Source organism: Rhea pennata, chromosome 1 (genome assembly GCF_028389875.1).
Source record: "Rhea pennata isolate bPtePen1 chromosome 1, bPtePen1.pri, whole genome shotgun sequence".
Taxonomy (NCBI): domain Eukaryota; kingdom Metazoa; phylum Chordata; class Aves; order Rheiformes; family Rheidae; genus Rhea; species Rhea pennata.
In genome coordinates, this window is record NC_084663.1 from 42,999,556 (window position 1) to 43,025,217 (window position 25,662).

Here is a 25,662-nt window from a genome sequence, read left to right on the forward strand (position 1 = left end):
CATTCACTAATGACGATGAGGAACAATGTTGGCAAACCTGTCTGAAAATGTGACTTTTAGAAGGGTCTGAATAATAGTAACAGCTTGTTCATTTTATTTCCTTAATTCATAGCAAAGGTTCTCTTTGACTCCCTTGTTTACAATACTCTTTGATTATCTGGGGTTTTTTTTTTTTTGATTATCTGGTTATTTGATAAGAACAGTATCTGTTGTAGTATACATGAGAACTGTACTAGTATATTGTCTTGTCCATATGGGACAAATATGAGCAGAGTGCATTACACTTGCCTTTTCAATTTACAGAGCTTTCATCTTTAGGTTTGATCACTTAATCTCATTGCATATTTTAACATGGGGAGGAAGACAGTCTCAGTGTTACCTTCTAATAATTTTTTGTGTGGTATAGCTAGTTAGTCTATGTTGGATTAGATCTCCATTTATCACAGGAACAAAACACTGCCTGGCTTACTAAGCACTCCCGTTGTCTTCTCTGAATGAGAGAAAGCATGCAGAACTTTGGTCCACATCCTGGACATTAACATGTGGTTATTTTCCATGCCGTAGAGTTTAGGATAATAAGCCTTTGACACTTGTTTTGATTATGTGGCCAAAAAACAGAAGTACTGTCTCTAATGTTAGAACCATGAGCACTGCAAAAGCAAAGCCACTCATTAATGTAGACCCCATAGAAAGTATAAGACAATCTCTGGAAGCAATAAAATGTGGTTAATAATTATTGAAAGAGTCTAGGCAGGAGTACAGCTGGGAATGTGCCAAGCTGCCTTGCTATAATTTGGGTTGGCAGTTAGTCATAGTGTCTTGCCAGTCATTGATTATATGGATATTTGAAGATTTCTTCTGGTTAATATCAGATTTTGTATGAAAATTGGTATATTTTTTCTTTACATTCCAGCCAACATTTTTGCCAGATTTAACTTCTAGAATTGATGAGCCTGGGTCAGGCCTTGAAGTGAAGGTCAGGCCACTGAAGTGTTGCAAACACCAGAGAAAGAAGTGTAACTGTAGCTCGTGCTCAAACATCCACATACATTAAAAAAAAATAAAAATAGAACAGAGTTATTTTCAAAATGGTAATCACAGAAACTGTTTCATGAATAGCAGCTATTTGCACTGTGTCTCTTAGCTATAACTCTGTCTAGATATAGAAGTAAACATAATATAAACTTTATATAATTTTCTGTGTTATTGATTCTAAGCATTTTCTAGTATGTAAAGTAATTATTTCTAGTTACAAGAAATTAAAGAAATAAGCGTGCCTAATGAGGAGTGGAGGATTTGTACTCCATTTAAATATGAATCCAGCATTTTTGATAATTGTGAGTATCATTTTATTGCAGTGCCAGAGAACTTGGAAGGGTGACAGCTTGCTACCAAGTCCTGTGGGATTTCTGTGGCAGCTAAAGTGCTGTTACACCAGAGTTCCTCAGATGTGGAGAAGTTAATCATACTGGGGACTAAGCTGAGAAAGGCCCTTTACCCATCGCATTAAAAATTCTGTGGCACTTTCTAGCAGATCAGTATTAACCAGAAATGGCCAAAGCTGTTCATTGCTGCTTCCTAAAGGCAGGACCATCTCCTGCACCTCCAGAGAGGTGTGAGTGGCAAGTCTGGGCGGGGTTTGGCAACCACAGACACCCACTCTGCAGCCAGTCCTTGGATTAAAGTGCAGCGAGCAGGGGCCAGTACAAGACTGTGTAGGTACTAATCCAATGAAGGCAATGTGCCAGGGCTCAGACAAAAGTGAGCAGAGGTTTCCATGGTGCAACTAAGGATGAGGCCTGGCAGAAGGTAATTAGAGCAATTAACGCCCTGGTGAAATGCTCCAATGGGGATCTGCTCCATTGGGCATCTTCTTGGGGGCAGGTTTAGCTCAGTTGGTTAGAGCATGGTGCTGCTAATGCCAAAGTTGTGGGTTCAATCCCCGTACAGGGCTATGCGGGGTGTTTGACTAGATGATCTCTAGAGGTCCCTTCCAACTTTACCATTCTATGATTCTTAGCCTTGATATCAGTGAAAGGGAGAGCTCTCAGTAGCAGATAGATTTTTTTTTTCTAGACACAGAATGGTTCCTTATTCCTAAACACTTAAAGAAAAATATATTTTAAAGGTTATGTAAGGGACATTTAGGGATCAAAAAACTTCAGAGGAGGACTCTGGCATTATCAAAACTGTTAAGGTTTGTCACATGTGCCAAAATACAACACAAGTCAAGTGAAAAAGCTCATGTTGGTGGCACAGGAAAACCAACTGCCCGGAACAAAATAGGCATAAGTTTGTTTAAATTGGCAACAAAAATGATTGCTGATTAGATCTATTTTTAAAAAAATAGCAGAATCTGCTTTCTAGGTCAGGGTGTAATCTGTCAAACATTGTACATGGAGACTCACTTATTTCTAAATACATTCATTCAAGCCATATTCATGAGCCTTTTTAGTTTTTGCTTTAAGCAAGTACTTCTGTGACTGAATCTTACGGCACCTCAGTTTAATTTGGATGAAATCCAACCTTGTGCAGACTATGACATGAAGTCAAGGCACTACTTCAATCATCAGAATAAGAATGAGCAGGATTTAGGGTAGTGGATACTTACTGTGCTGGCCTTTGAAGAAAATGCAAATCCAAAATCTCTTCTACTTGATACTTAGTTAGGAAGCCTAACAGAAGAGTCTTTGAGAACACCTCTGTAGGAAGACAGCAATTTTATCCCTTGCAGTAAGGCCTCAGGCTTAGCCTTTAGGAAGAAATATATCCTTCTGTATTCTTGTTTTACGAGTTAGGGAGGAGGTACATCTAGAAACAGAGGCACAGAGCAGATCAGAATCACTCTTTACCTCCAGGAAACTTAAAACCTTAAACTAGAGGAATGGCTGAACACAGAGTCCCATTTTCAGGAGGAATGCAAAGTGATTTTCTAATAGTTTCTCCTTCTAAGACTATTTTATGGGGGAAAAAGACTCTGTATCCATGTGGTGTACAGCAGGTAAGGAAATTAGCTGGAAAGAGAAATTAAAATGCTATTTTATGGAGCAGCAAATATAACAGCGCAAGGATTTGTTACTTTTCCCTTGATAGCATTCTAAAGGGCATGATGAGTGCCCACAGGTGTAAAGTTAATTTAGGTTTTAAACAGCCTTGTGGACATATGGTAATTTTGACCATGTTATAAAAAGGAGAGCAATAGCAAAATTGTAATGCAAGAATTATTTCTTTCTAGTTCCCTAACTCATTTTTACATGGCTAAAGCTTCTAATTAATACTGCTTCAGACAATTGACAATTTGTCCAGCAGAAAAGGCAAAGTAGGAATAAGTGCATGTTCAAATGATCCTGCTGCCAGTAGTTGTGATGGCAGCCTTTCTTGTTAAAAAAAAAGACCCTTTGAACAAGTATTTTGCTGGTGAGGTGAATATAACCAAAGTGATCTGTCAGGTAAATCCCTTTTCTTCTTGTATCATAGATATTTTGCTAGATGATGTCGCAGATGGAGCACTCCACAAAGAAGGCCACAGCGTGAAAATTTTAGTCTCAATAAACAAGGGCTATAGTCGAGCCAAGGTAAGTTCATTTTCCAAAGATCTCGTCTCAGAATTATAGCTCTGGTAAATCCTGTAGTACGGTGTCTGAAGTCCTTTCACTATTTTCAGCCATGAACTAAATGGAAATGTCCCAAAGATAACACTTCTTTTCTCTGTCATCTGTATGTATTTAATACAGTCAGTATAATATATGCTAATAGTGCCATGTAGCCGCCTCCTGCCTTTGTCATGGCTCAGACACTACCAATTCTCAGTTTAATTAGTAGCGAGATGTTCTGGGACCTGCTATCACCATTAAAACATGGTTATAAATTAGATGTATGCCTTGGACCCTAAGGATACAAGTATGAATATGCTGCTGAAGTAATCCATTTGGCATCACATTGTCATATTTTCATGTTTTATATTGCAAAAGTATTACAAATACATTGCAAATTTTATTTGTATTCTGCTTTCTCTAAATGCAGATGCAACCTAAGAGCGGAGTATGATGCTGTTTCCTTCCATGTATAGATGTACCACAGTAATAGTGGCATCTGGCTTAGAGATTATCAGTAAAATTTTAGCATCACATTCTACATAATATTATTTTTCCTTACTGGTAAATTTAGTTTTAGCATAGTTTGTGAAATCTCTGTCTTTGTAGGATCAAAAAACACATGCATATCTGATAGGATCAATTGGAGTTAGCGGAAAAACAAAATGGGATGTTTTAGATGGTGTAATCAGACGCCTCTTTAAGGTAAGACATTGAGTATTAATTCAGTATTTTTCTCACTTTAGAAAAATTCTGTGTATTTTCTTTTGTCTTACTAAGTCTTTTTTTGACTTATAGCTGACACTACTGTTAAACTTTATTCTTAATGTTGTTGTTCTTTTTTTCATAATTATAGGGTGTTTATTGCATGTGACTCCAAGAATCTTCTTGAAATACGACTTCATCTATACCAAAGTATGTGCCTGTATTACTTTAATTCAGTCACCACATCTACTTTTTGTCCTATGTTTTCATATAATTTCAGGAATATATTTTCCGAGTGGATCCAGCTACCAGCCTGGGTTTAAGCTCTGACTGCATTGCTAGCTATTGTATAGGAGATATAATTAGAGCCCATAGCCTAGAAGTGCCTGAACTGCTGCCTTGTGGATATCTGGTTGGAGATAATAACATCATCACTGTGAACCTGAAAGGTAAAAACACAGGAATATTTTTGCAGCTACTGTATAGTTCTTCACTCCATTCCCCATCCCTTCATTTTCTTTTAGACTTGGCTCTTCTGTAGTCTGACCCCTACCACCGTGGGGCATTTTGAGGCAAACCCAAGAATATCCCTTTCCTTCTCTGTCTGTCTCTCAAATCACAGCAAAGTAAAAAATTTTGAATAGGGAGGGGGGGAAAAAAAAGGAGCTTATGATCAGAAAAATTAATGCATAGCCCTAACCCAGTTCCACAGGAGAAAACTGAAATATTTCAAAAGCTGTAGGGATTTGCTGTTGGAAGGGAGAGAGGCCTTCAAAAGAACTGTGCATGTATTGATTTGACAACTGGTAATCCTTGTGGCTGTCATTTTGACCTTTTTCTATCGTGACTGCCTGTAGTGTCTGAAACACATGTCTTTTTGCCTCACTGAGCCTTCTCTTCACATTTGCTTTGATTCAGTTTCTCCCACCCATCTAATCTCACTGACACTGACACTGACACTGTTTAATTTTTTGGCCCTGTGGAAGAACGTAAGTATTTCCAACAGTAATGAAGACCTACATAGGCGTTTGAGTTAGGCAGAAGTATCTTACCTGCTTTCAGCATGGCACAGACATCATCAGGCACTGGGTCAAATCTAAACTTACCTTGGCAAGGATGCAGACAAACCATTTTCCTTTTCTTTCTAGGAGTGGAAGAAAACAGTTTGGACAGTTTTGTGTTTGATACGTTAATTCCTAAGCCAATTACCCAGCGGTACTTTAATTTACTGATGGAGCATCGCAGAATTATTCTGTCAGGACCCAGTGGCACAGGAAAGACCTATTTAGCTAATAGGCTGGCTGAATATATAATAACTAAATCTGGCAGAAAAAAAACTGAGGATGCAATTGCAACTTTTAACATAGATCACAAGTCAAGCAAGGTAAGTTACAATAGAAATTGCGTGATTTGTAGTGAGGTAGCGTAGATCCTACTAATTGGCATACTGCTTTGTTGCTCAGTTTTCATCCTTTCCTACAAGGATTCAGTCTCCAGTCCCATCAGACATGAAGACCAGGTCTCTCAGTTCTAAACAGAGCATTGGGGCAGCATTTGTGAGGGAAAACTGATTTTTTGCTCACTTGAGGAAACCCATCTTAGAGATAGATGCAGAATGAAATACCCACATAGCTTCCATTCTTAGAGTATCTAACTCCTTCGTCAAAAAGGCTGGGTATATAGTAGAGCAGGTCTAACTGGCTTTTTTAATAGTGAAAATAGAGCCTATTGTTAGCAGAGATTTGAGCATGAGGATTTTGAACTAGTGACTTTGGTTCAGTTTTTTAATGGATACTGTATAAATAGTACTGCTGCCATAGTTTGAGCTCCAGCTCATTCAGTCAGGATCTGACCATGCTGAAATTACCTCGTGCATCATATCATATTCAGAGTCATTTACTTAGCCCAGATTGTCAAGCTTCTAACATGACTACTGTGTGACCTGCAGATAATACTATTCACCTGTTATCCTAAACTGTGTATTCTCGTGACTTGGTACCCAAGGAGATGGTCACAAAATGAAAGGTTTTGCCCAGGGCTTTCAGCTTTTCACAGAACGTAATGAATGTTAACGTAATATAAGAAGGAAGAACATACAGATCCCAAAGGGATGGGAGAACCATTCCAGTAAAAACACCTCTTCTCAGTGTATTTATACAGATGATTTGTGATGCCATTTACTTTGGCATGGAAAGTGTTCGTATTTTATTGTTATACCATACCTGCATTTGTAAGGGAAATCTTCCCAGGGAAGAAAGAGCTTTGGGTTGTTGTTAAATTGCTTGTTATATGCAGGGGTTTTTAAATTTCTATTCTTTGTTTCTATGAAGATTACACAGAACTTCTGAGTTTATAATAAAAAAGAAAAAACCTATCATTATAAAATGCAGAATATGCTTGAATAATACAGATGGTGCAGTTCCTCAAAGAAACCCATGATTTTCCCCATAGAGATACCTGATCATAAAAATCCAAACAGAAGGCATCTTTGAAATAAAATATTACACATCCCTATTAAAGAAAAAAAGATTTCTCTATTAGTGATCCATAAAGTAAAATGACAATAGGAATATGGTCCATAATACTGAACATTCCCAATGCTGACAAAATTAGATACCTCAAGGGATACAACTATAAAACTTGACCCGCTCAGACCCTTGAAGGCAAGGAATTGTCAATAAAAACATGAAAAATTTTCATTATAGAAAGTTTTATTTTATTCCAGTACTAAATAACCGATAGCAGGCAGGAAAAAAAAAATATTTACACAAGGAACTTTATTAAGAAATGTGATCCAGTACCCTCAAAAGATTGAACAGATTTTCAGTGAGAGAGGTGAAAGGAGATACCTGAGGAAGCAGTTCAGTATGCCTAGATTGGGTAACAGTTTGTTGTTTTTGATACGTAAGTGTAGCGTTCATAAAATTGGAGGCCCAGCAATTAACATGAGTATCTCAGCCCACTGGAAAGGGGGTATTTTGTTGCAGCCTATTTCCCATTGGAGATAAGATATTTTATCTGCAGGTTCCTGAGGAGTATATCCACCAAATAGGAGTCTATATGCTTCTGTCTCTTGCCTTATGTTTAGTTCTGTTGTTTTTCCTAGCATATGACTTCAGTATTACCCTAAGAAGCAGGTCTTCCTGCCTATGCTGATCTAGCTGAATTATCCACAGTTGGGAAACTCTGTAACAGTTTCTTTATCTTTCTGGAGATATTTTCCACTGTAATTACATACATGGTCTAATTGGTCTAATTTTTTCTGTTTTTTGTTAATTCTGCTAAAGGATCTGCGACAATACCTAGCTAATCTTGCTGAGCAATGCAGTGCTGACAACAATGGTGCTGACCTCCCTGTGGTCGTAATTCTTGATAACCTCCACCACATCAGTTCACTAAGTGACATCTTCAATGGTTTCCTCAATTGTAAATATAATAAATGGTAGGTTTCACACACCTTAACAGTTTTTTGCTGGTTTGCAAAACAAAACATCCCAGTTGAGCCTTAGACTCCCTTAAGCTAGATCGGGAAAGCCCTTTTCCAGGTCCTTAAATTTTAGTGCTTGTATAATTTCCCCCTTCTTCAGTCAAATACTTAATGTACATGCTTCACTTTATTTATATGACTCCCGTGCATCTCAGTGAGATATAAATGTAGCACTGAATTTAAGAATGGATTTAAATGCTTGACTGGATTAGAGTCTTATTCCTTTTGCCCTGTCAGGTCACACAAGCTCATTAGTATCATGAGGAGAGGTTATGAGTAAAGAATAAATGCACTTTATAATAGTGGAATTTGGGATGTGTGTGAACTTGTGAACAATGCTATGCAGAAGCAGCTTATAGCTGAAGGACTTGTGTTTCCTACAGTTTTTCTGTGAGCCACAGTAGTGCAGAAGTGTCAAGTTGGCTGGCTTTCCTTTATTGCCAAGCCAGAATAAAAATTACAGTCTCTGGAAACTTCCACTGGCTTATTAAATAGAGTATTTCTGCTGCAAAAGCTTCATCATAGGTACAGCCCTTCATAAAATTGCTGTATACTATGTCTTACTCATGAGAAGTACTGGCTTCTGAAATTAGAGCTCTAACTGTACTATAAAATAATGAGGTACATGAGCACAAGTTTACCTCATTTCTTTTTTACAGATGGGTATTCGTAAACTATAAATGTGCAGAAAGAGGAAACGTGCAAGAATAAACATACAAAAAAGAGGTTAGCTCAGAAATACTGTAAATCTAAGGCTAAAACACATCTATGGTCTCTTTTCAAGGTTGGCCTAGTGCAGATAAGAATAAAGAAAATTCTCTGACTATATGAATGCATTTTTCCTCAACAAAATTCCCACATGAATCTTTTTCTTTTCAGTCCCTATATTATTGGAACTATGAACCAGGGAGTTTCTTCTTCACCAAATCTGGAGCTGCATCACAATTTCAGGTACATTCACTCTGTATTTACTTTGTTCATGTTCGCACAAAACTCTCAAACTCCTTTCTTCTCAGCCCAGCTCTTCTGCAAACATCCATCACAGCAAAGTGGTTTAGCTCCTATGACTTTCCTATATTGATAACTCCCAGAATTGTATTTTTCCTTCTGGTGAAAGAAACATACCTTTCCTCTATCTCTAGCACAATGCTACGGTTGTTGCGTTCCTTTTATCTTCTGTGCTGAATTGAATTCTAGCTGAAACCTGTTATCATGATTGCATTGCGGCAGTGGGCAATAAGGAAGGAATATAACCCGGTGGTTTATTACAGCTATTTTATATTTGCCAGTTCGCTAGCCTTAGGAGCTCATGACATCATTTCCATCTGTATGCTCAAGAGAATATGGTATATTTGCTATTTGTTGCTGCCTGACATTTATCCTTTCTTCCCAGGTGGGTGCTGTGTGCTAACCACACAGAGCCTGTTAAAGGTTTCTTGGGCAGATATCTGAGAAGGAAACTGATTGAGACGGAAATAGAAAAGAACATACGCAATAATGAGCTCATCAAAATCATTGACTGGATCCCCAAAACATGGCATCATCTCAACAGCTTCCTAGAAACACACAGCTCTTCAGATGTAACTATTGGTGAGTCTTGGCCCGATGGTTTGAAATAAGGATGCAGACTGAGCATAGTAGAGATTAGTAAAGGTTGAATTTGCTTTTTAAAAGTTATTCTGTTGCAGTCTACAATGGGAAATGCAAAATCACTGTGGGAAAATTGCCTGGTTAGTACTACCAGCAAGACTGAAAAGCAAGTACAGTTTACTGAGAAAGTATATATTCCCTAGTATTTCTGTCTTGGTTGGTAAAGACTTTTAAGTGAATGACCATCGTTTTAAAATTTCAACACCAAAAATGACCTCAAGAGCAAGTGTTCAGAGATTAGGTTTTTTTCTGTTTTCATATTGTAGCATAATTACAACTATAAAAACACTAGGTCTGTCAATTTGGCAAATTAGCAGGTGGGAGATGTACATATACCTGAGATCTTTCAGTGAAATAGCTATGTTAGCAAAAAATCATACTTTTAACATAGCTGTGCCAATAAAACTTGCAAGTGTTCGTCAGGCCTTAGGATTGCATAAAGTGACACAGTTCATTTTTAATAATCGGAGACTGATAGCTCAATAGTTGTAGTCTTGTATTACCATTTTCTTCATTGGAGTCTGCTCCAGTACTATTTTTTTTTCATTCTGTAAAGATTGATTTTAGTGTGTTCAACTAGTTCAATATTTTTAATATACTTGACTTCTCAGGTCCCCGCCTTTTCCTGCCTTGCCCTATGGATGTTGATGGCTCCCGAGTGTGGTTCACAGACCTCTGGAACTATTCCCTGGTACCATATCTTCTGGAAGCTGTGAGAGAGGGACTTCAGGTAAGTCACTTACTTCAAAGCAATTTTTTTTTATTAGTTTCATAGGTTTTCTCCAAGGTAGTTTTAAGCAATGCATCCAAGTGTTGTGCTATTGTAGTTACAAGAAAAAAAATGTGGGGTAGATTTATAGAAAACAGCTTTGGACTCGTTTTGACTTGCTCTTACCCTAATATATAATTTAGCTTTATTTTATCCAGCACTAACGTATCTTAGATTTTTATGAAGAGAATTTCTCCTCCATGACTTCTGGAAGGTTCTTCCTTTTCTACCATTTGAACAGACTTCACAGCAATGCTGAATACAGCTCGTGTTGTCTATCAGTGTATGGAAGACCTAACAGGCCCTACGCTGTGTAACAAAAGAGCTTTGGTCTGCCTAATCATCTCCCACCTATGTATGTATCTAGGCATACAGGCGGGTGGAGGAAACCTTGCAAACAAGGATATTTTCACCATGCAGAAAAGATTTGTTTACTGGCCTTATCTAACCGGACAAGATAACTTGCTCTTTGGCCCTCATGAACATGCAAGTCTGTCCTTTTTTTACCCTTTCATCTTGCACTACTGCTTGTATTTCCACCAGTTTTGGTCTCTCCGCTTTCCTTTCACAGTGTTTCGTTGTTCCTCCATCCTGACCTCTCCAGAGCTAGGAGTTAGCAACTCCTCCATTCTCTTGACATTCTCCATTACTAACAAGGTTTCTTCTACTTTAATAGGAGAGCTACAAATAGTTTTACTGTATATAGCACTGTTGTCCCATGCAGGTAAAGATTTAGAACTATTGCACATACCTGGAGCAAACCTAAATCTTGAAACTAATCTAGACTTTTTTTCCAATTTCTGTTGGGTTTCTCGCTTTTGCTTTCTTTTTATGCACTGCAATCCTACAAAAGGATTCATTGTAGAAAGGCATTTTTTTGCCACACATAACTCTACTGACACAGAAGTAAATTACTGTGCAGTGCAGAGGGGATTGTTCTGGATGAGTCAAAGAACTGTGTAAGCAGCCGTAATTTCGTTATCACGTTGGGTTGACATGGTGACATACTGACGAGATGGAAGTTTAGAATCTTGCCTGTTGAATATCTCATGTTTTCCTAAAACAGCTTATCTCTCTGGGAATTAGAAAGTGTTTATACCTTGTGCAAAAAACTGCCAAATATCTGCTAGAACAGCCATAGTGAGATTAACAGTGCTTGTTTGCACCAGCTATAAAAAAGCAGTGATATTCTTCATGCTCGTATTTTCCCAAATACACAGGAAAAGTTCAATTCAAGAGCAGAAGATGGCAGCAGACAGAAGAAAATACAGTGTTTCATGAACCTTTCCAATTTTTAGATGCATTGGATGACTTCCATAGAACAACATTCTTAATGATACGAGGAAATCTTTTGCATGATATAATTAGGTGTTCCTAGATCCAAAGGAGGGTGGAAAATGATTTTCTAGCCTGGTACTTGGCAAGCTCATATGTCAGACTGAGAATCTACAATCCTTGCCCCATATTCCAGAAAAGATTTGATCTCTGTTAATCCCAGAATGAAGGAAATGCTGCCTCCAGCCTGGAGTTAGCTTTCTACCTCCCTGCAAAAATATTTCCTCTTGGCTCATTTAGGTAGATCGCTGCTAAGCAGCCTAGTCTCTGTGAAGGGTATAAGGAGCCTGAGTATCCCTGTGCACAGTGTAGGGAACTTGGCTGCTTAACCTGGATTCAGCAAGTGCCTGGGAGCAGGTGTTGCAATAATAAGCACAACTTATCTCTGTGGCTTTAGCACTGAAATCCTTACTATTTTATTCCTTGTTAGGAGTACAGCCCATCTGAATGAATGCTCCAGAAGTGTATATGCTGCCAATATTAAGGTTTTGTTTCATGTTATATCAAAAACTTACATCTCTCACTGTTGCCTATGATTATCACTAGTTCTGGAGTACTTTTCAACTTGCAGCCACTCTGCATATTGAAGGAGCACTAATGATGCTGAAGTAGCTTGAATATCTGATCATATCTGAGTGCTGAGCCCCTTTGAAGCAAACAATTTACTGAAATGGTCTAGATGTGTTTGATTACTTTTTGTCTATTACTATTTTTCTGTTTGGCTATTGCGACTGGTACATTGGATAAAAACTTGTATGTGCTGTATCCATCATACAGATGTATGGTAAGAGGGCACCTTGGGAGGATCCCTCCAAATGGGTAGCTGATACCTATCCATGGAGCTCTGCGTCTCTGCAGCATGAGTGGCCATCATTACTTCAGTTAAGACCAGAAGATGTTGGGTACGAAGGTTATGCATCGGCAAAAGAAGGAACAACCTCAAAGCACGTCCCACAGAGTGAAACAGAAGGGGATCCTTTGGTAAGATTTAAACTTTGGGAAAAAATGCTCTGCAGTATGTGCTTTACTGCCAGATGTTAAATTGTACAGTGTACAGTAAAGAATGTACTGTTTACCTGTTCAAATGTGGTCTTTTAAAATGAGTCATACTATAATTTATTTAAAAAATAATAGGAATGAAAGGGAAATCTGTCAAGAGGGAAGATAACACTATCAAGTTAATGTGTCCTTAAATTGTATGCCTTTTCCATCTACCCAGGAATGTATATGGTCTTCATCGTGATAATATCTGAATACTGCTCTTAAGCAATTTGTTAATCAATTTATTCTAAGAACGTCTTCCCAGGTTGGGCAATTTGTCATCTACATTCTACAAATGAGGAACTCGCACTAACTTGTCTGTCACAGAGAATTTAGTGGAAATACAAATTCAACAGCCATCCTCCCATTCCTCAGAACTTTTTAGATAAATGACTGTATAACAGTCTTAATGTATGCAGAATGCAAGTGTGGTGACATTAAAAAAAAGAAGTTGATTTCCCTAAATACCATTTATTGTTTTATTTAAATATGATCCCAGAGGTTTGGGTTTACCAATGCCTCCTCTGGTAATGGAATATTACATTTCATATATTGAACTGCTATTCTTGTGTAGTACTTTTGCTATAGAGTATCTTTATCATAATTCATAATACCATTTTAGGGAACTACCTTTGGAAAACAGGAAGCCCTTCTGCTCTCAGAGCAGAAAGCACTGAAATCTTATGAGTGTTAAGGAAATGAATCCTTAGGCCCACAAATGTAAAGTCCCCAAAACCAGACCTTGCATCTGCAAAAAAGTGTAGAGAATCAGCTCATCTGCCCTGCTGCCTCGCAGTCCAAAGGCTCTGGGGTGATTGACCCTGTGATTTGGGCTGCCAGCAAGCATATTGGCCAGGTTTCTGGCACATATGCTTCACCTTCCACTAAGCAATATATGAAAATACTTGGGAGTCCAAAGAATTCAGTAGCCCTTCCCCCTTGCTCCCTCCACACTGCGATCATTTGCTGTTTACAGCTTCCTATATCTGACTAATTACAAGAAGCTTGAAACTTCTGCATGCAGGGCTTGCCCCTGCCTCCGGGGGAGCTAATGGGAAGACAGGTGCTGACACTGGGGGAGCAGAATCACACCCAACGATTGCGCTTGTGAAGACAGGACATTTCATATGTAGGCTTATATGACACACTTGGTGCATACTGCATGTGTCCTGCATCCTCAGAGAAGCATAGTTATTACCTTACAGCTAAAGCTACCTGACAGCATTAAGCACTGCTCAAAGTCTAGAGAAAGCTTTACAAACTGCAGGCTTGAGACCATAAAGATGTAAGCATTCCTGAGCAAACCTGAAAAGAGGCTTAACACTCACACTCAAAATACCTCTCCTTCTTCTAGTTTTCATTCCTGTTTTCTGCAATGATAGCTTATTTGTTCTTTGAAATACATTAAAACAATGTTAACGTTGCTTGCAGTCTGGAGTATGCTGGCAGGAGTAGATGTTTCATAAATAAAATCCTGATTGTTACACAGACCTAGGTGTCAAGCATCCAAATAGTTTTCTGGAGCTTACTGCTGGTTTTTATGATTTTTCAGATGGGCTTCAGGTTCCAGCAATGCCCAAATGAATTATGTGGGGGCTCTCCCTCTCCTGGGAAGGAAGGTCTGTTGCTGCTCCCCTTGCTGAGGTTAGCTTCTCAGCAGCAGATGGTACTCTTTTATGAAGCAGCTGGCCTCAGTCCACCCCTCACTCGCTGCCTCCCTGTCTCTCTCTTGCAGAGAGGGCATGCATGTGTGATTATGTTTTTAGTTGCTTTTCCAGTGTATTCTGTCTGCTTCATCCAAAAATTATTTGGAAGCTTGACTGTTTCCAAATATGGGCCCAGATGTCCAGCTGCGATACGGCTTCCTTCCCCTGCCCGTGTTGCAGCTGCAGCCACAGCCGTTCTCACCTCTGAATTACAGAGATTATCAGGCAGCTCCATTATATCTCCCTGGCTCTTCGGACCTTTAAACTTGCACTTCTATTTAAAGAGCAGAAGACAATGAAAAGGGTGCCAGGAGGAGCCATTGATACCTCGCCCTTTCCAAAATCCTTTTGTGTGGTCCCCACAGCTAGATACCAACACACTCCATACAGCAGGGGAGGTTTATTAAATTTTAGCATGGCCACTGCCGCATTGAATGAGACAAGATTATGAGAAAATTTCCTTCTTCTTTCAGATGAATATGCTAATGAGGCTTCAAGAGGCAGCCAACTATTCGAGTGCACAAAGCTGTGACAGTGATAGCACCAGCCACCATGACGATATTTTGGATTCATCCCTTGAATCAACTCTCTGAAAGAGACGAACTGTTGTGGAGGATCATGGTAAAATCTGTTTCCACTAGACCACTGCCAGTATTAAAGCAGCACGCCGAGATCCCTGAATGAGAATGGTGTGTTGTAGGTAGGCAGGAGACCTAACTCTGCAAAGTCAGGAAGAAAAATTGAAGTGGAAAGCTTGAATTAGTTTAATTTCAAGGCATTTCAATATCTTTGGAGCCAAGTGAGACTCCATTTGTCAACTGGAAAGGGCCCTAGATCAAGGGCATCTAAGCAGATTGCACATGTGTTAGCCAAACTGGAATTTTTTTTCCCCTTTTCTTCTCTCTCTCTCTGTCTCTCTCTGCCTCTCTGTACAAGTTTACAGTGCAAACTTGTTTGATTTCTTTTTCTTTTAGTTTACCCTGACGCACTGCATGAACAATGCAGTCTTCTAGTTCTCTTCTAACCTCTGTTGTGCCACATGGTGCTGGTCACAGGACTGCAGTGGTGTTTGTGTTATACGCTACTGCCCATTCCAAAACAGGTCAAAGATGATGATAGTAACTCAGAAAGCACAAACAGTATTGTGCAATCACCAGAAAACATGACTGTGATATGCTGGATAAGTGCCAATTTAATTCTAACTGCCATGGTCACGGTGATGCGCTCCATCAAGTTTTTAGTGTACAAGTCACAGATTTTATAAAGTTGTTTTTACCACAAAGGTCTTTTTTAACCACCTGCCCACTCCTTAACAGCAGTTTTATACCAATTATTAACCAACACTGATAAAAGGCTTTTTAGGGCTTCATTTGTTTGAGCCTTTTCAGTGAAAGAAGGAACATTTCCTATGGTGCTGTCTCACTGCCTTAAAACAGATTTCTAGAACAGTTTTACAGTTGGTTTAATTCCTAAACCATTGGTAATTTACACTGTTTTTTTTCTTCATTTACTAATGAGAAAATGTCAGTTAACACAGTAGCCTCATATCTGTATATCATGATTTTTTAAAGAAATGGATAGGAGAAAGAACAGTTGCTATATAATATTTTTATCTTGTGAATAGATTGCTCTGCATACCCTCAGAAATCTACAAGGAACCCAAACCCACTTCCACTGCCACCTAAATGCTGAGAAAATCGGCTCAAATCCATTTGGTCCCATGGAATGGAGTTTTTGGAGGATAGATGTTTTGAATTCTTATCCAGCAGAGCTGGATGCACTTGATGCAGCATGAGCACAAATATATGTTTTTTTTTTTTTTCTAGTTTTAGCATGTTGTTTTGATTGCTATTGTTGTACATGAAAAAACAGCATAAAATAACACTGAAGCAGTGATGTCCACTGTGGAAGAGGAAGAGTTTATACTGTAAAAGTGGGTTGGTTTTGCACAGTCTACTGGGTGGGTATTGTAAATATATAAAAAAAAAAAAAAAAAAAAAAAAAAGCCTTGCACAAATCAAATCAAAAACAAGCAAACAAAAAAATTGTATTTTATTCTGTTGGTGTTAAGAGATGTTTCACTTGCTGAGATTTCCTGTGTGTTACAAACAAATACAGAATGCAAACTTTAAAAGCTGTTATTACCTGGTGTGTTTGTCCTGTAGTTACAGTTGTTATGACTATGCAGGAGCTATCAAAGCTACAGTGAGCATGTTTCAGTTTCTATAGGAAACCAATACATTTTTGGGGGGAAAAGAATCTGATAATGTTGCATATGTCATGGCAGGCTACAAACAGATTGCATTAAAACTGCTCAGAATAATCGGAAATGCTCTTTTACTGCAAGAGGCATCCGGTTAAAATAATTGCATATAAACAACAAGGTACTAAGGGCTTTGGCATTGTGTAGACATGTACTGTACACCTACATGGATGTTACCTTCAGGATGTGTAATTGGTGCTATTAACTCTTTGTGGCCCCCCTGTGGTCACTTGCTGTAAAACAAAGATAAATCAATGCAGTTTTCAAATGGCACTGAGCTGCATCGCTGAATCTAGAGGTTCCTACACGGTGCTATTGCCCTAATAAAACTCTAACTGATTTTATGCAAGTAGGATTCAGTCAGACCAACATTATGCCCCCCAAATCTGGATCCATTTCTGTTGTAAAATGTCAGCACATACATCCTGACTGACTCAAAGAACTAAAGCAAAGCTGCTCTCTCCTGTACCTGTGGTCTGAGCAAACCTGCAGATCTTTTCCTGCCATATTTAACACACAAACACACAATATAACATATACAGAACTTCCTGCAATACATCTCAGTGAGTCCACCTAGTTTACAACTCAGAAATTGTTTGTGAAACATTTGTCTGTATACATTTTATATTTTGTACATTTTTGATGTAACATATCATGTAAATAGACAGAAACAGTGAAATAAATCATCTGAAAAGTTTTGTAGTCTTTGTAAAGCCCTAATAATAAGTATTTGGTGTCATCGGACTTAACTGGATGATGTATTTTCTATTGGTTTATTGTTCCTCTAGCTTGTAAACCAGCTTGCGTATATTTTTTTGCAGGTGTGCGCACTGTATCTGTCTAAATTATTACTTTGCCATTAAAGTGGAATTATTTATTGAAAACACAGTCTGGTGTTTTTGCAGTCAGGACCACTTAAGGGTTAGATATTATTTCAAACATAAAAATGTATAAACAAGATGACAAACTGAGGGATGTAATTTTTTTTATATTTCGCAGAACTAATCTCCATAAAAATACAATTAAGTGCACTTTGTAGTTCCAGTGGTTCTATATTATTCTTGAACGACTTTTCCTGTGTTACGAACAGGTTGTGCAGTTCAGATGGGATCTCACACTCTCCTCCACCTCGAGACTGTCTTAAAGCAGAAGAGTATTGATTTCAGTGGAGGTAAACCTGTACAAAACTGGTGCAGTATTATGGCTTATTTTCAAACTTGAAAGATTTAAAACTACCTCCTCAGCAGGTATAGATCAATACAATTTAATGGAATTCAAAGAAAGCAGGTAGAATTATGTTAGTTGAACTAATCATGGATTTTGAGACTGGAAGAAATGATTATGTTCCTGCAAGCTGTATCACCTCAGCTCTAAATCTTAGCAGCAGGTCTGTAATTTCTCCTGAAATTGTCATGTCCCTTGAAAGACATTTAGACATAACAGTATGGAGTAGAAGAGCTACCACATCACTGTCACCATGGTTAATTACTCACTGGTTTGGTTTGTTTTTTAAGGGCATTACTCGTAGTTAGATCTTACATAGCTTTTTTATTCAAGAGAAAAACAACCCAAACAGTCTTTTGGTATGCCTTTTCTTCCAAGAAGCCAATCCTCTAATATTCCTTCGAAGAATCCAGTCTTCTGGCCTTCTGAGAAACCAACCACTATCGAAAAAAATCTTTTATGTTTAAGTGAAAGTTGCCTTTGCTTTTCCTTTTGCTACAATAAGTCGGTTGTTCATTCTTAGCTTTTCACGATAAGGCATGCCTCCCAGAGCTCACAGTAGCCTTGTAGGACTTCCTGAACACTTCTAGATTTATCAGAATCCTTACAGAAGTGCAGGGACTAGAGCTGCACACTTTATTCCTGAGATGATTTTACTTATGCCATAAACAGAATTAGTATCATATCTCCCAACTCCTGCTCCATATTTTCTCTGCTTAGGCTTCAGAGGTGCCATTCACTCGCTTAATTGCATCATCCTGCTGGAGACTCCAGTTAATTATCTACCAAAACCCTGAGTTCTTTTGATGTTGCATCATTTTAGACTACTTTGTCCAAGCCTGTCTGTGTAAATGGTGATTTTTGTTCCTTAGATGTATGATTGCAAATTTATCTGTACAGGTTACAGGTACAGCCCATCCTACCAAATGATTCAGATCTTTCTGTACAGTTGGCAGCTGTATAATTTAGCACTCCACCAACTTCCCTGTCTCCCAGAAATTCGGCTAGCCATCATTTTGCTTTGCCTCTGAGTTTATAAATAAAGGTAGTAAATAACACCTCAAGAACAAATCCCTGTTGAATCCTGCTAGGAATCTCTGTGAAGATTTCTGTTTTACAGCTACATCATTAAGCCAGTTATTTCGTTTGTATCTCAGTTAATGAATATCAGAATGTCTTACAAAATCATATGTGTATAATATTATTGGAAATACATTAAGAATTACGTGGTTTCTCCATCACTGTAGGTCTCCAAGGATGGATTAACTTAACTTCTGTTGAAAAATGCTGTATGCAGAGCTGGTCTTACACAAGAAGGGAAGGAGCTAGATGACTTTAGAGAGCTCATTCAATGCTACTCTCCCATAATACAGTGTTGTAGTCTTTGCACGTTATCCAGCTGCCATTGCTTAAGGGAAAAAAGTATTTAAAATACGAAGTTATCAAATTCTTTCTGTGTCTACCGTGTGAGCATTTGCACTTATTAGCTTTTATCTGGAGACCTGCCTGGTGAATACCCGATTTCCCAGGACAGGAACAGGATAGCGCAGCCTCTGAGAGGAGTGCTTTTAGCTAAGTGCTTGAGACATTGCTCTTGCTTATGGAAACTTTTTTTTATTCCACCATTAAATACCCACTGTGTTTCTCAGCATGCTATACTTTTTCTTGATAACTGAATAATGTCACACAAATTAAATGCTACCACTAAGTTTGGCAATGCAAGAGCTACAAATGTGCTATCATGGGAGAAATGTATTGCTGGGTAATAATACCAATAGCAGAAAATAGAATCTGTCATGAAAGATAAATTAACTAAGACCCAGGCCATGCGACCTTGCCTTTCTACAGTAAATTGCATTTACTGTTCTTTGTTCAACTACAACCCTAACCAAACATTGATAAATAGCAATGAGCAAGCATGCTGAGTGAAGTAAAGTCCTGTTTTTAGTAACAAATTTCATAAATTAAATAATGTTTTGTCTTTGTCACTGTATCTACTTGTTTTGTATGCAGTTTTTATTAAATCATATGATACAATTCAGGTAACTAAAATACATCCTGACAATTAAATGCCAAAGCTGAAAGAAAAGGCACCTGGCAACTGCTGTGTAACAAAATAAAGCTTTTACACAGTGACACAGAACCAGCATTAATGATTTTATCATGCCATAAATGGATGGCTCTGAAAGAACAAAGCAGCAGATAAAATACTTATTAGCTATGTAACCAAACCCCAAGGACTTTGTGAACTCTAAGTCATTTAGACTTAGTGATTTCTGTTCTAGCACTGATAATTCAGTGCACCTGAAATATGTGCAGCTAATCCTATATTCTGCTCTCTGCAAGTCCAAAGACAAGGACATATAGACTGAAAAAAAAGACTCTCCAGTGCAACTGCTAATTCAAGTTAGTTGTCCCATTCCTGTAGGCTATGTACAACACAGAGCTACAATTTCTCTACAGCAGTCCCTGAGCTACCAGAAGTAATTGGGTGGCAGAATAAATAATTCAGCTCCATCATTACTGCACTCTTCATACAACTGTTGTGATCTTCAGTCTACTCTGCCCCTGCCTGTCCAGGTCTAGCTAATGGCACAGTGCTTGGATTAGTCTTACAGACTTCTCATTGTGGCTGTGTAAAGTCATGCTGGAGGCAAAATCTTACATCTTAACTAACATTACAGGGAAAATGTATTTTTCAGCTAGTGGAAAAGAAAAAAATACCTAAAAGCTATGTGATGAAACTTTATTGTCTTATTAGTAATTGCTGTGATTAGTCACAGTATTACTTAATGCCTTTTTATTACTGCTTTCATAGTACCAATGTGCCTCAAATACGCTAGAATGTTTCTGAAGTCTTATAGCTGTGTAAAAATTTCTGCCATTAACAAATTATCTTTTCATGCTTAAAATAATACTGCTTGTTTGAGAGTTGCTTAATACCTTGTCTCAGACCATCAGCCTATTTAACAAACTAAATCTACACATGGTAAATTTAATCTCTTCCTTAAGTGTCCATAAGACATTAAGGAAAATATTTAGCATTATTATGTGCAGTAAGCGAGTTCCTGTAAGTGGTGTGCACGGACGGGCTGCATTTATTCACATAGATGCTTTGCTAATACGAGTCCTAAAATGGAAGGTTACCAAAAATTGACCTGAAAGGGCTAGCTGTGCTGTGGCTGGCAGGGCCACCACCAACTTGAGGCAGAGCAATCGCTGGGAAATCGGGCTGGTGGGGGTGAGGAGGGTGGTATTTATAGGTATTTCAAACAAATTACCTTGAGAGCTAAAATCCTGTAAAGAACTAAAACTCTTCCACTCCTATTACAGAGTTACTGAAGCGCATGCTTGGTAGTAAGTAAAGTAAGGTAGGCTTAAAGTTTTCAAAATTCTTAATACCTCGCCTTAATTTCTGTCTTGAATATAGAGCTAAGCACATGCTGAAGCGCTTTCCTAGTTCAGAATTCAATAGCTACCACTCATTCTTCCATAAACCACTCTCTTCAGGAGATAAAATGGTCAACTAAGCGCCACGATATTCAGCCCAAGATTGTCTGTAGAGATTGTGTATTACGCTGAAGCGTTGCCTGCTCAGGCACAGCATATAGCAGGATACCGCGCTGCTAATTCAAACGTTCTCTGAAGTTGAATAAAACCTTCAGCATACATTGCTGATCAGACGGAGAGGAGCCTCCTCTGCTGGAGTGGGGCAGCTGGTAGCAGTAAAGCTGAAGTGCCTGTTTGTAGTCACAGGACGACAGGAAGGTTACTTCACCTGCGGGAGGATGGATAAGGCACAGCACATGTTACAAAGCACACGGAAAGAAATCTTTCATGCTGGAAAAACATTGATATTATTCAGCTCTTACCATGCTTTGCTGTATATTCAAGTAAGCCAGGAAACTTTTATAATTAATCATTATTTTACCAAGTATCACCAAGTATTTGTGGGTTTTCTGAACTACACAGTAACTGAAATATAAAGTAAGGACTGAGACTGAACATGAGCCTTGTACATGCATGTTTCAAAGGCCATGTTACAGTGAAACTCTCCACCTAATGATCAGCAACACCCTATAGCGAGTGGAAATTACACCCATACCCACAGAAACCTCTGTGCTTGCCCCAAAATGCTGAGTCCGGTTCTGTCCTTCCTCTGGGGGTGACCTAGGGGAGAAGGATAAAGCGGAAAAAAAGGGATCTCTGGCTCATTGGCTTATTCATGCTCACAAAAAAAGCCTTTGCTGCTGAGTCTCTCCATTCAGTTTGGTTAGCAGACCTGCCAAATACCATACTACCTCGAGGTGGGAAGTTTCCAACTGAACAAGCTGTCACTCAAAGCCAAAATGCTGCACCAAAGAACATCAACATAAACAAAGTTTAGGTGAACCCCAAGCAGAGGTTATTTTTAGCATGTTTCCTACCAGGAAACGTGTTTCTTACCAGGCGGCTGCATCCGCAGCAGGACTTTTGAGGTCCATAGCTCTAGCGCAGTTCTGCTGGGGCCCCCGGTGGGTCTTGCTGCAGAGCCGAGGAGCCCCTGCTGCCACTGGAGTGAGTGGTGTGTCTCGGCTTCCCAACCTGCTCCTCTGGTGCTAGGGAACTACCCAGGCTACCTTCAACCCCCGCAGAGAAGCACAGGGCATCGCCCGGAGCTGGAGACGCTCTAAGACCCTTAGGACTTGAGGAAGGGGCAGGGAACAAAGTAGATAGTTGCTGGGACAAGCTCCAGACAACATGAGCAAAACCACTTTTTCTGGAATGAAAACGTGGAGCATTTCTTTGTATTAGATGTTCTTTGCTTTTATTCCAAATTATTAAACACACACACACACACACAGGAGTTTTCTGTAAAGGTCACTTTTATATGAAATAAGCTGCTTCGATTTTAATACGGGTTCCTTAACAGTTCATTTAGGCTGCAGCTGCAAAGCTAGCTGCTGAGCGGGGGGCTGGCTCAATATTTCTGAGGCAGATATTCCTGCTTATTCCCATGCGCAGGTAACTCAAAGCACTATTTTTTTTTTTTTCTCCCTCCCCTCTTGGATCCCGTTTTAGATGAGAAAACAGCTCCTGGCACTGGCACGGGTGTCCTGGCTCCCTCTCGCCGTAGGTCCCCCGAGGCGAGCGGCGTGCGGCCAGGGCAGCAGCGTCCCGGCGCTCTCCCGGCGGCCTGGCCGGCTCAGCGCCGGCCGCTCTGCAGCAGCGGGAGGCGCGGGGAGGACGCCCTGCGTGGCCGCACGTTTGCTGTGAAAAAGACTGAGCGACTTTGGACTCCCGTCCGTTCCCACGTCCCCCCCCCCCCTCTGCTGGCAGGTTGTTAAAAACAACCTTTTACTGCCGTTTAGTGCTCCGTTTGGAACAAGCAGCTCCTGTTTAGTAGCCTAGAAGAAGCACATGGGATATTAGATAGGCGACATGCAGCTAGCTGGGATGTAGGAAAGGGGGGTTAGAGGCTGTGAACCTCTTCTGCAACACTCCAACTGTGATTCTGGTTCTTTTGAAAAGATTTGTATTTTCTTGTTTTGTTATGTGCTGGAAGAAAAGTGAGATATCTGCACTGCCACTGCAGTGATACTTTGCAGACCGAGAAAGGTGAATTTTCACAGTAAAACGTGGTGGAATTCTGATGCAGTTTCAGATAGAACAAACACAAATATCTCATCTTGAAAGTGAACCAAAGTCTCTTTGGCATTTGGAAGAAAATTAGAACTAGTCACGTTACTATAGTGATATTTGATAAGTAGTCATTAGCTCCGGGCAAACACAGAAAACTGTGTTTTCCATAGCTGTCGCTGGAGTTGCGATAATCACATAATATTATTTAGTACTTGCCTAGTGCTTTTGAAGCATCATCTCAGAGCACTTTTACAAAGGTCAGGATGAGCATTATTACAAGGAATGAATGGGAAAGGGATTTCATTAACAGCAGTGGGTGTGGATGGCAATGTAGCAAGGCTTCATGCATAAACGCGTGTCTCAAGATGCTGCTGGCGAATAAAGCGCTGGAACTGACTGACACTCCTATCACCTGCGATTCTTTCCTCGGGAAGGGGGCACAGGTAATGTGCAGCTCCAGAACGTTTTGTGAACTGTCATCACGGAAGATATGGTTTTCAATAACAAAAAAAAAGGGGGAGAAGATGTTAGAAAAGCCTTTTAGACCCGCATAATAGCTTCTAAAAACTACGCAACTTTTTGTTGTCTGTGTATGTGAATATACACACAGAGAGAGAAAAAGTCATTGGATTTGGAGGTTTTAGAAAAGCAGATTTCCCCGGGCTGCTGATGTTACCTAAGCGACTAAGGAGCCTGAATTCTGTTTTCAAGAGTGACTTGAAGCTTCTCAAGCAGTCTTTGTATTATCCCTAGATGGTCTTTAAATCTATGGTTGTTTGTGACAGTTTTGCTCAAAGTCTCCGAGCAAAGGACTCACATCTCCCTGTCCCGACTCTTGTCATGTGACAAGGACGGATGTTTCAGCTTAGATTCCCAAAAGCATTTAGGTCTCTGGCTTGCAAATTCCAGCTGTCCCAGTTAGCAGGACCAGAGGCCTACATGCCTTGGTAGGGTGGGATTTTTGTCTTTGCCTCTGGGAAACAAGAAAAGACGAATTGCCCCATATCACCCTGTGATATAATGTTTTGTCTGCCAATCAGGTTTCCAGGCAATTGCTAGACAAACATTTTTGTGTCCTGTGTTCCTAGTCTGGCAACAGTAATCTTAGATATAACTGATTTGCTGATGGTCTAGTCCAGCTACAAGTCAAAAGACTCCATTTTATCAGGAAATGGCTAAAACAAAAGTTCTGGCAGCAGCAGCAGCTTCTGTAACTCCATTAAACATGCTCAGCCCAGCTCTTCTCAGGAGATGGCAGCAGCAGCATTCCTGAGACGGCTGCAATCACTTCCATTTACTATAGGTGACATGAGGGGCAGAGCAATATATTGGGCAGGAAAACAACTCCCCCTTCCCCTGAAAAATCCTCCCTGCAACCATGTGAAGTGCTATACTCTGAAATACAGACCTATAAATGTTCCACAAGCAACGCTGGGGATGTGAGCGATGGTGGAGGGCAATAGCTTATGAAACATCCATTAAAATTGGAGTTAGCTAAGCATTACCCGAACATTTTATAGGTAACCCGAAACAAATGTTTCCTCTTGAGTCAAATGAACAAAGGCATTTTTAAATGATGCCGTAGCAGGATAGGATGGCTGCATATCAGTGCTGCCAGCATGCCTGCAAAAACCCATTCGGCAGGCAAAGCACGGGGCCGGGGCTGAAAGGCTGGAGCAGACGGGCTGTGCTTCATCTTGGGTGGTGAACAGATCTCCAGTTTTCCCTGGGAGACACTGGGCAGACGGGGAAGCCAAGAGGAGAGAGGCAATAAAGTGGAAGGAGGAGGCAGGGAGCACAGAAGTCTCTCTTTTGTTGTTGGGGTTTTTTTTATATATGTTCTGATTCTATGTTCAGAGCACCTGAGCATTTATATATAATGACCAACATCTATCATGTCTTGTTTGTGCTCTAATCCTTCCCCCACAGGGAGGAGCAGGGGCAGAAGAGTGTTTTGTTTTCTTAAGACATCTTCATTTGTCTTTCTTTAAATGCATGTGTTGCTGTGAGGCAGAAAGGTCAGACATGGGCCTCGCTTAGGCAGTAGTAGGTGAGGAGCTGTGTGACGGTCTGCCTCCCCGGGGAGCTCACAGCGCAGTGTGGGGCTCCCTCTGCAACCTGCATGGGCAGCATTTGCCCTTCATCACCAAATTCCCATGCACCGAAGGGGCAGAGCCTTCCCCTTGGATGTACAGGGGCTTTTGCACAGCTTGGACCCAGCTCAGGGAGAAGATACCAGTGAAGATACCAATGCGTTTAGCTTTTGT

At 39.8% G+C, this 25,662-nt stretch overlaps 1 protein-coding gene across 2 annotated transcripts in view; it reads left to right on the forward strand.

Annotated features, from left to right (window-relative positions):
* Positions 1–16,260, forward strand: part of NAV3 (neuron navigator 3) — a 411,497-nt gene extending 395,237 nt beyond the window's left edge. For both annotated transcript variants that reach the window (XM_062584755.1, XM_062584764.1), the window contains 10 exons: positions 3,478–3,575; positions 4,203–4,298; positions 4,579–4,747; positions 5,447–5,682; positions 7,586–7,740; positions 8,665–8,736; positions 9,179–9,375; positions 10,047–10,165; positions 12,317–12,520; positions 14,760–16,260. In XM_062584755.1, coding sequence (XP_062440739.1) covers positions 3,478–3,575; positions 4,203–4,298; positions 4,579–4,747; positions 5,447–5,682; positions 7,586–7,740; positions 8,665–8,736; positions 9,179–9,375; positions 10,047–10,165; positions 12,317–12,520; positions 14,760–14,879 — 1,466 coding nt within the window. In that variant the 3' untranslated portion in view covers positions 14,880–16,260. The remainder of the gene's footprint in view (positions 1–3,477; positions 3,576–4,202; positions 4,299–4,578; positions 4,748–5,446; positions 5,683–7,585; positions 7,741–8,664; positions 8,737–9,178; positions 9,376–10,046; positions 10,166–12,316; positions 12,521–14,759) is intronic.
* Positions 16,261–25,662: the final 9,402 nt, after the last annotated feature.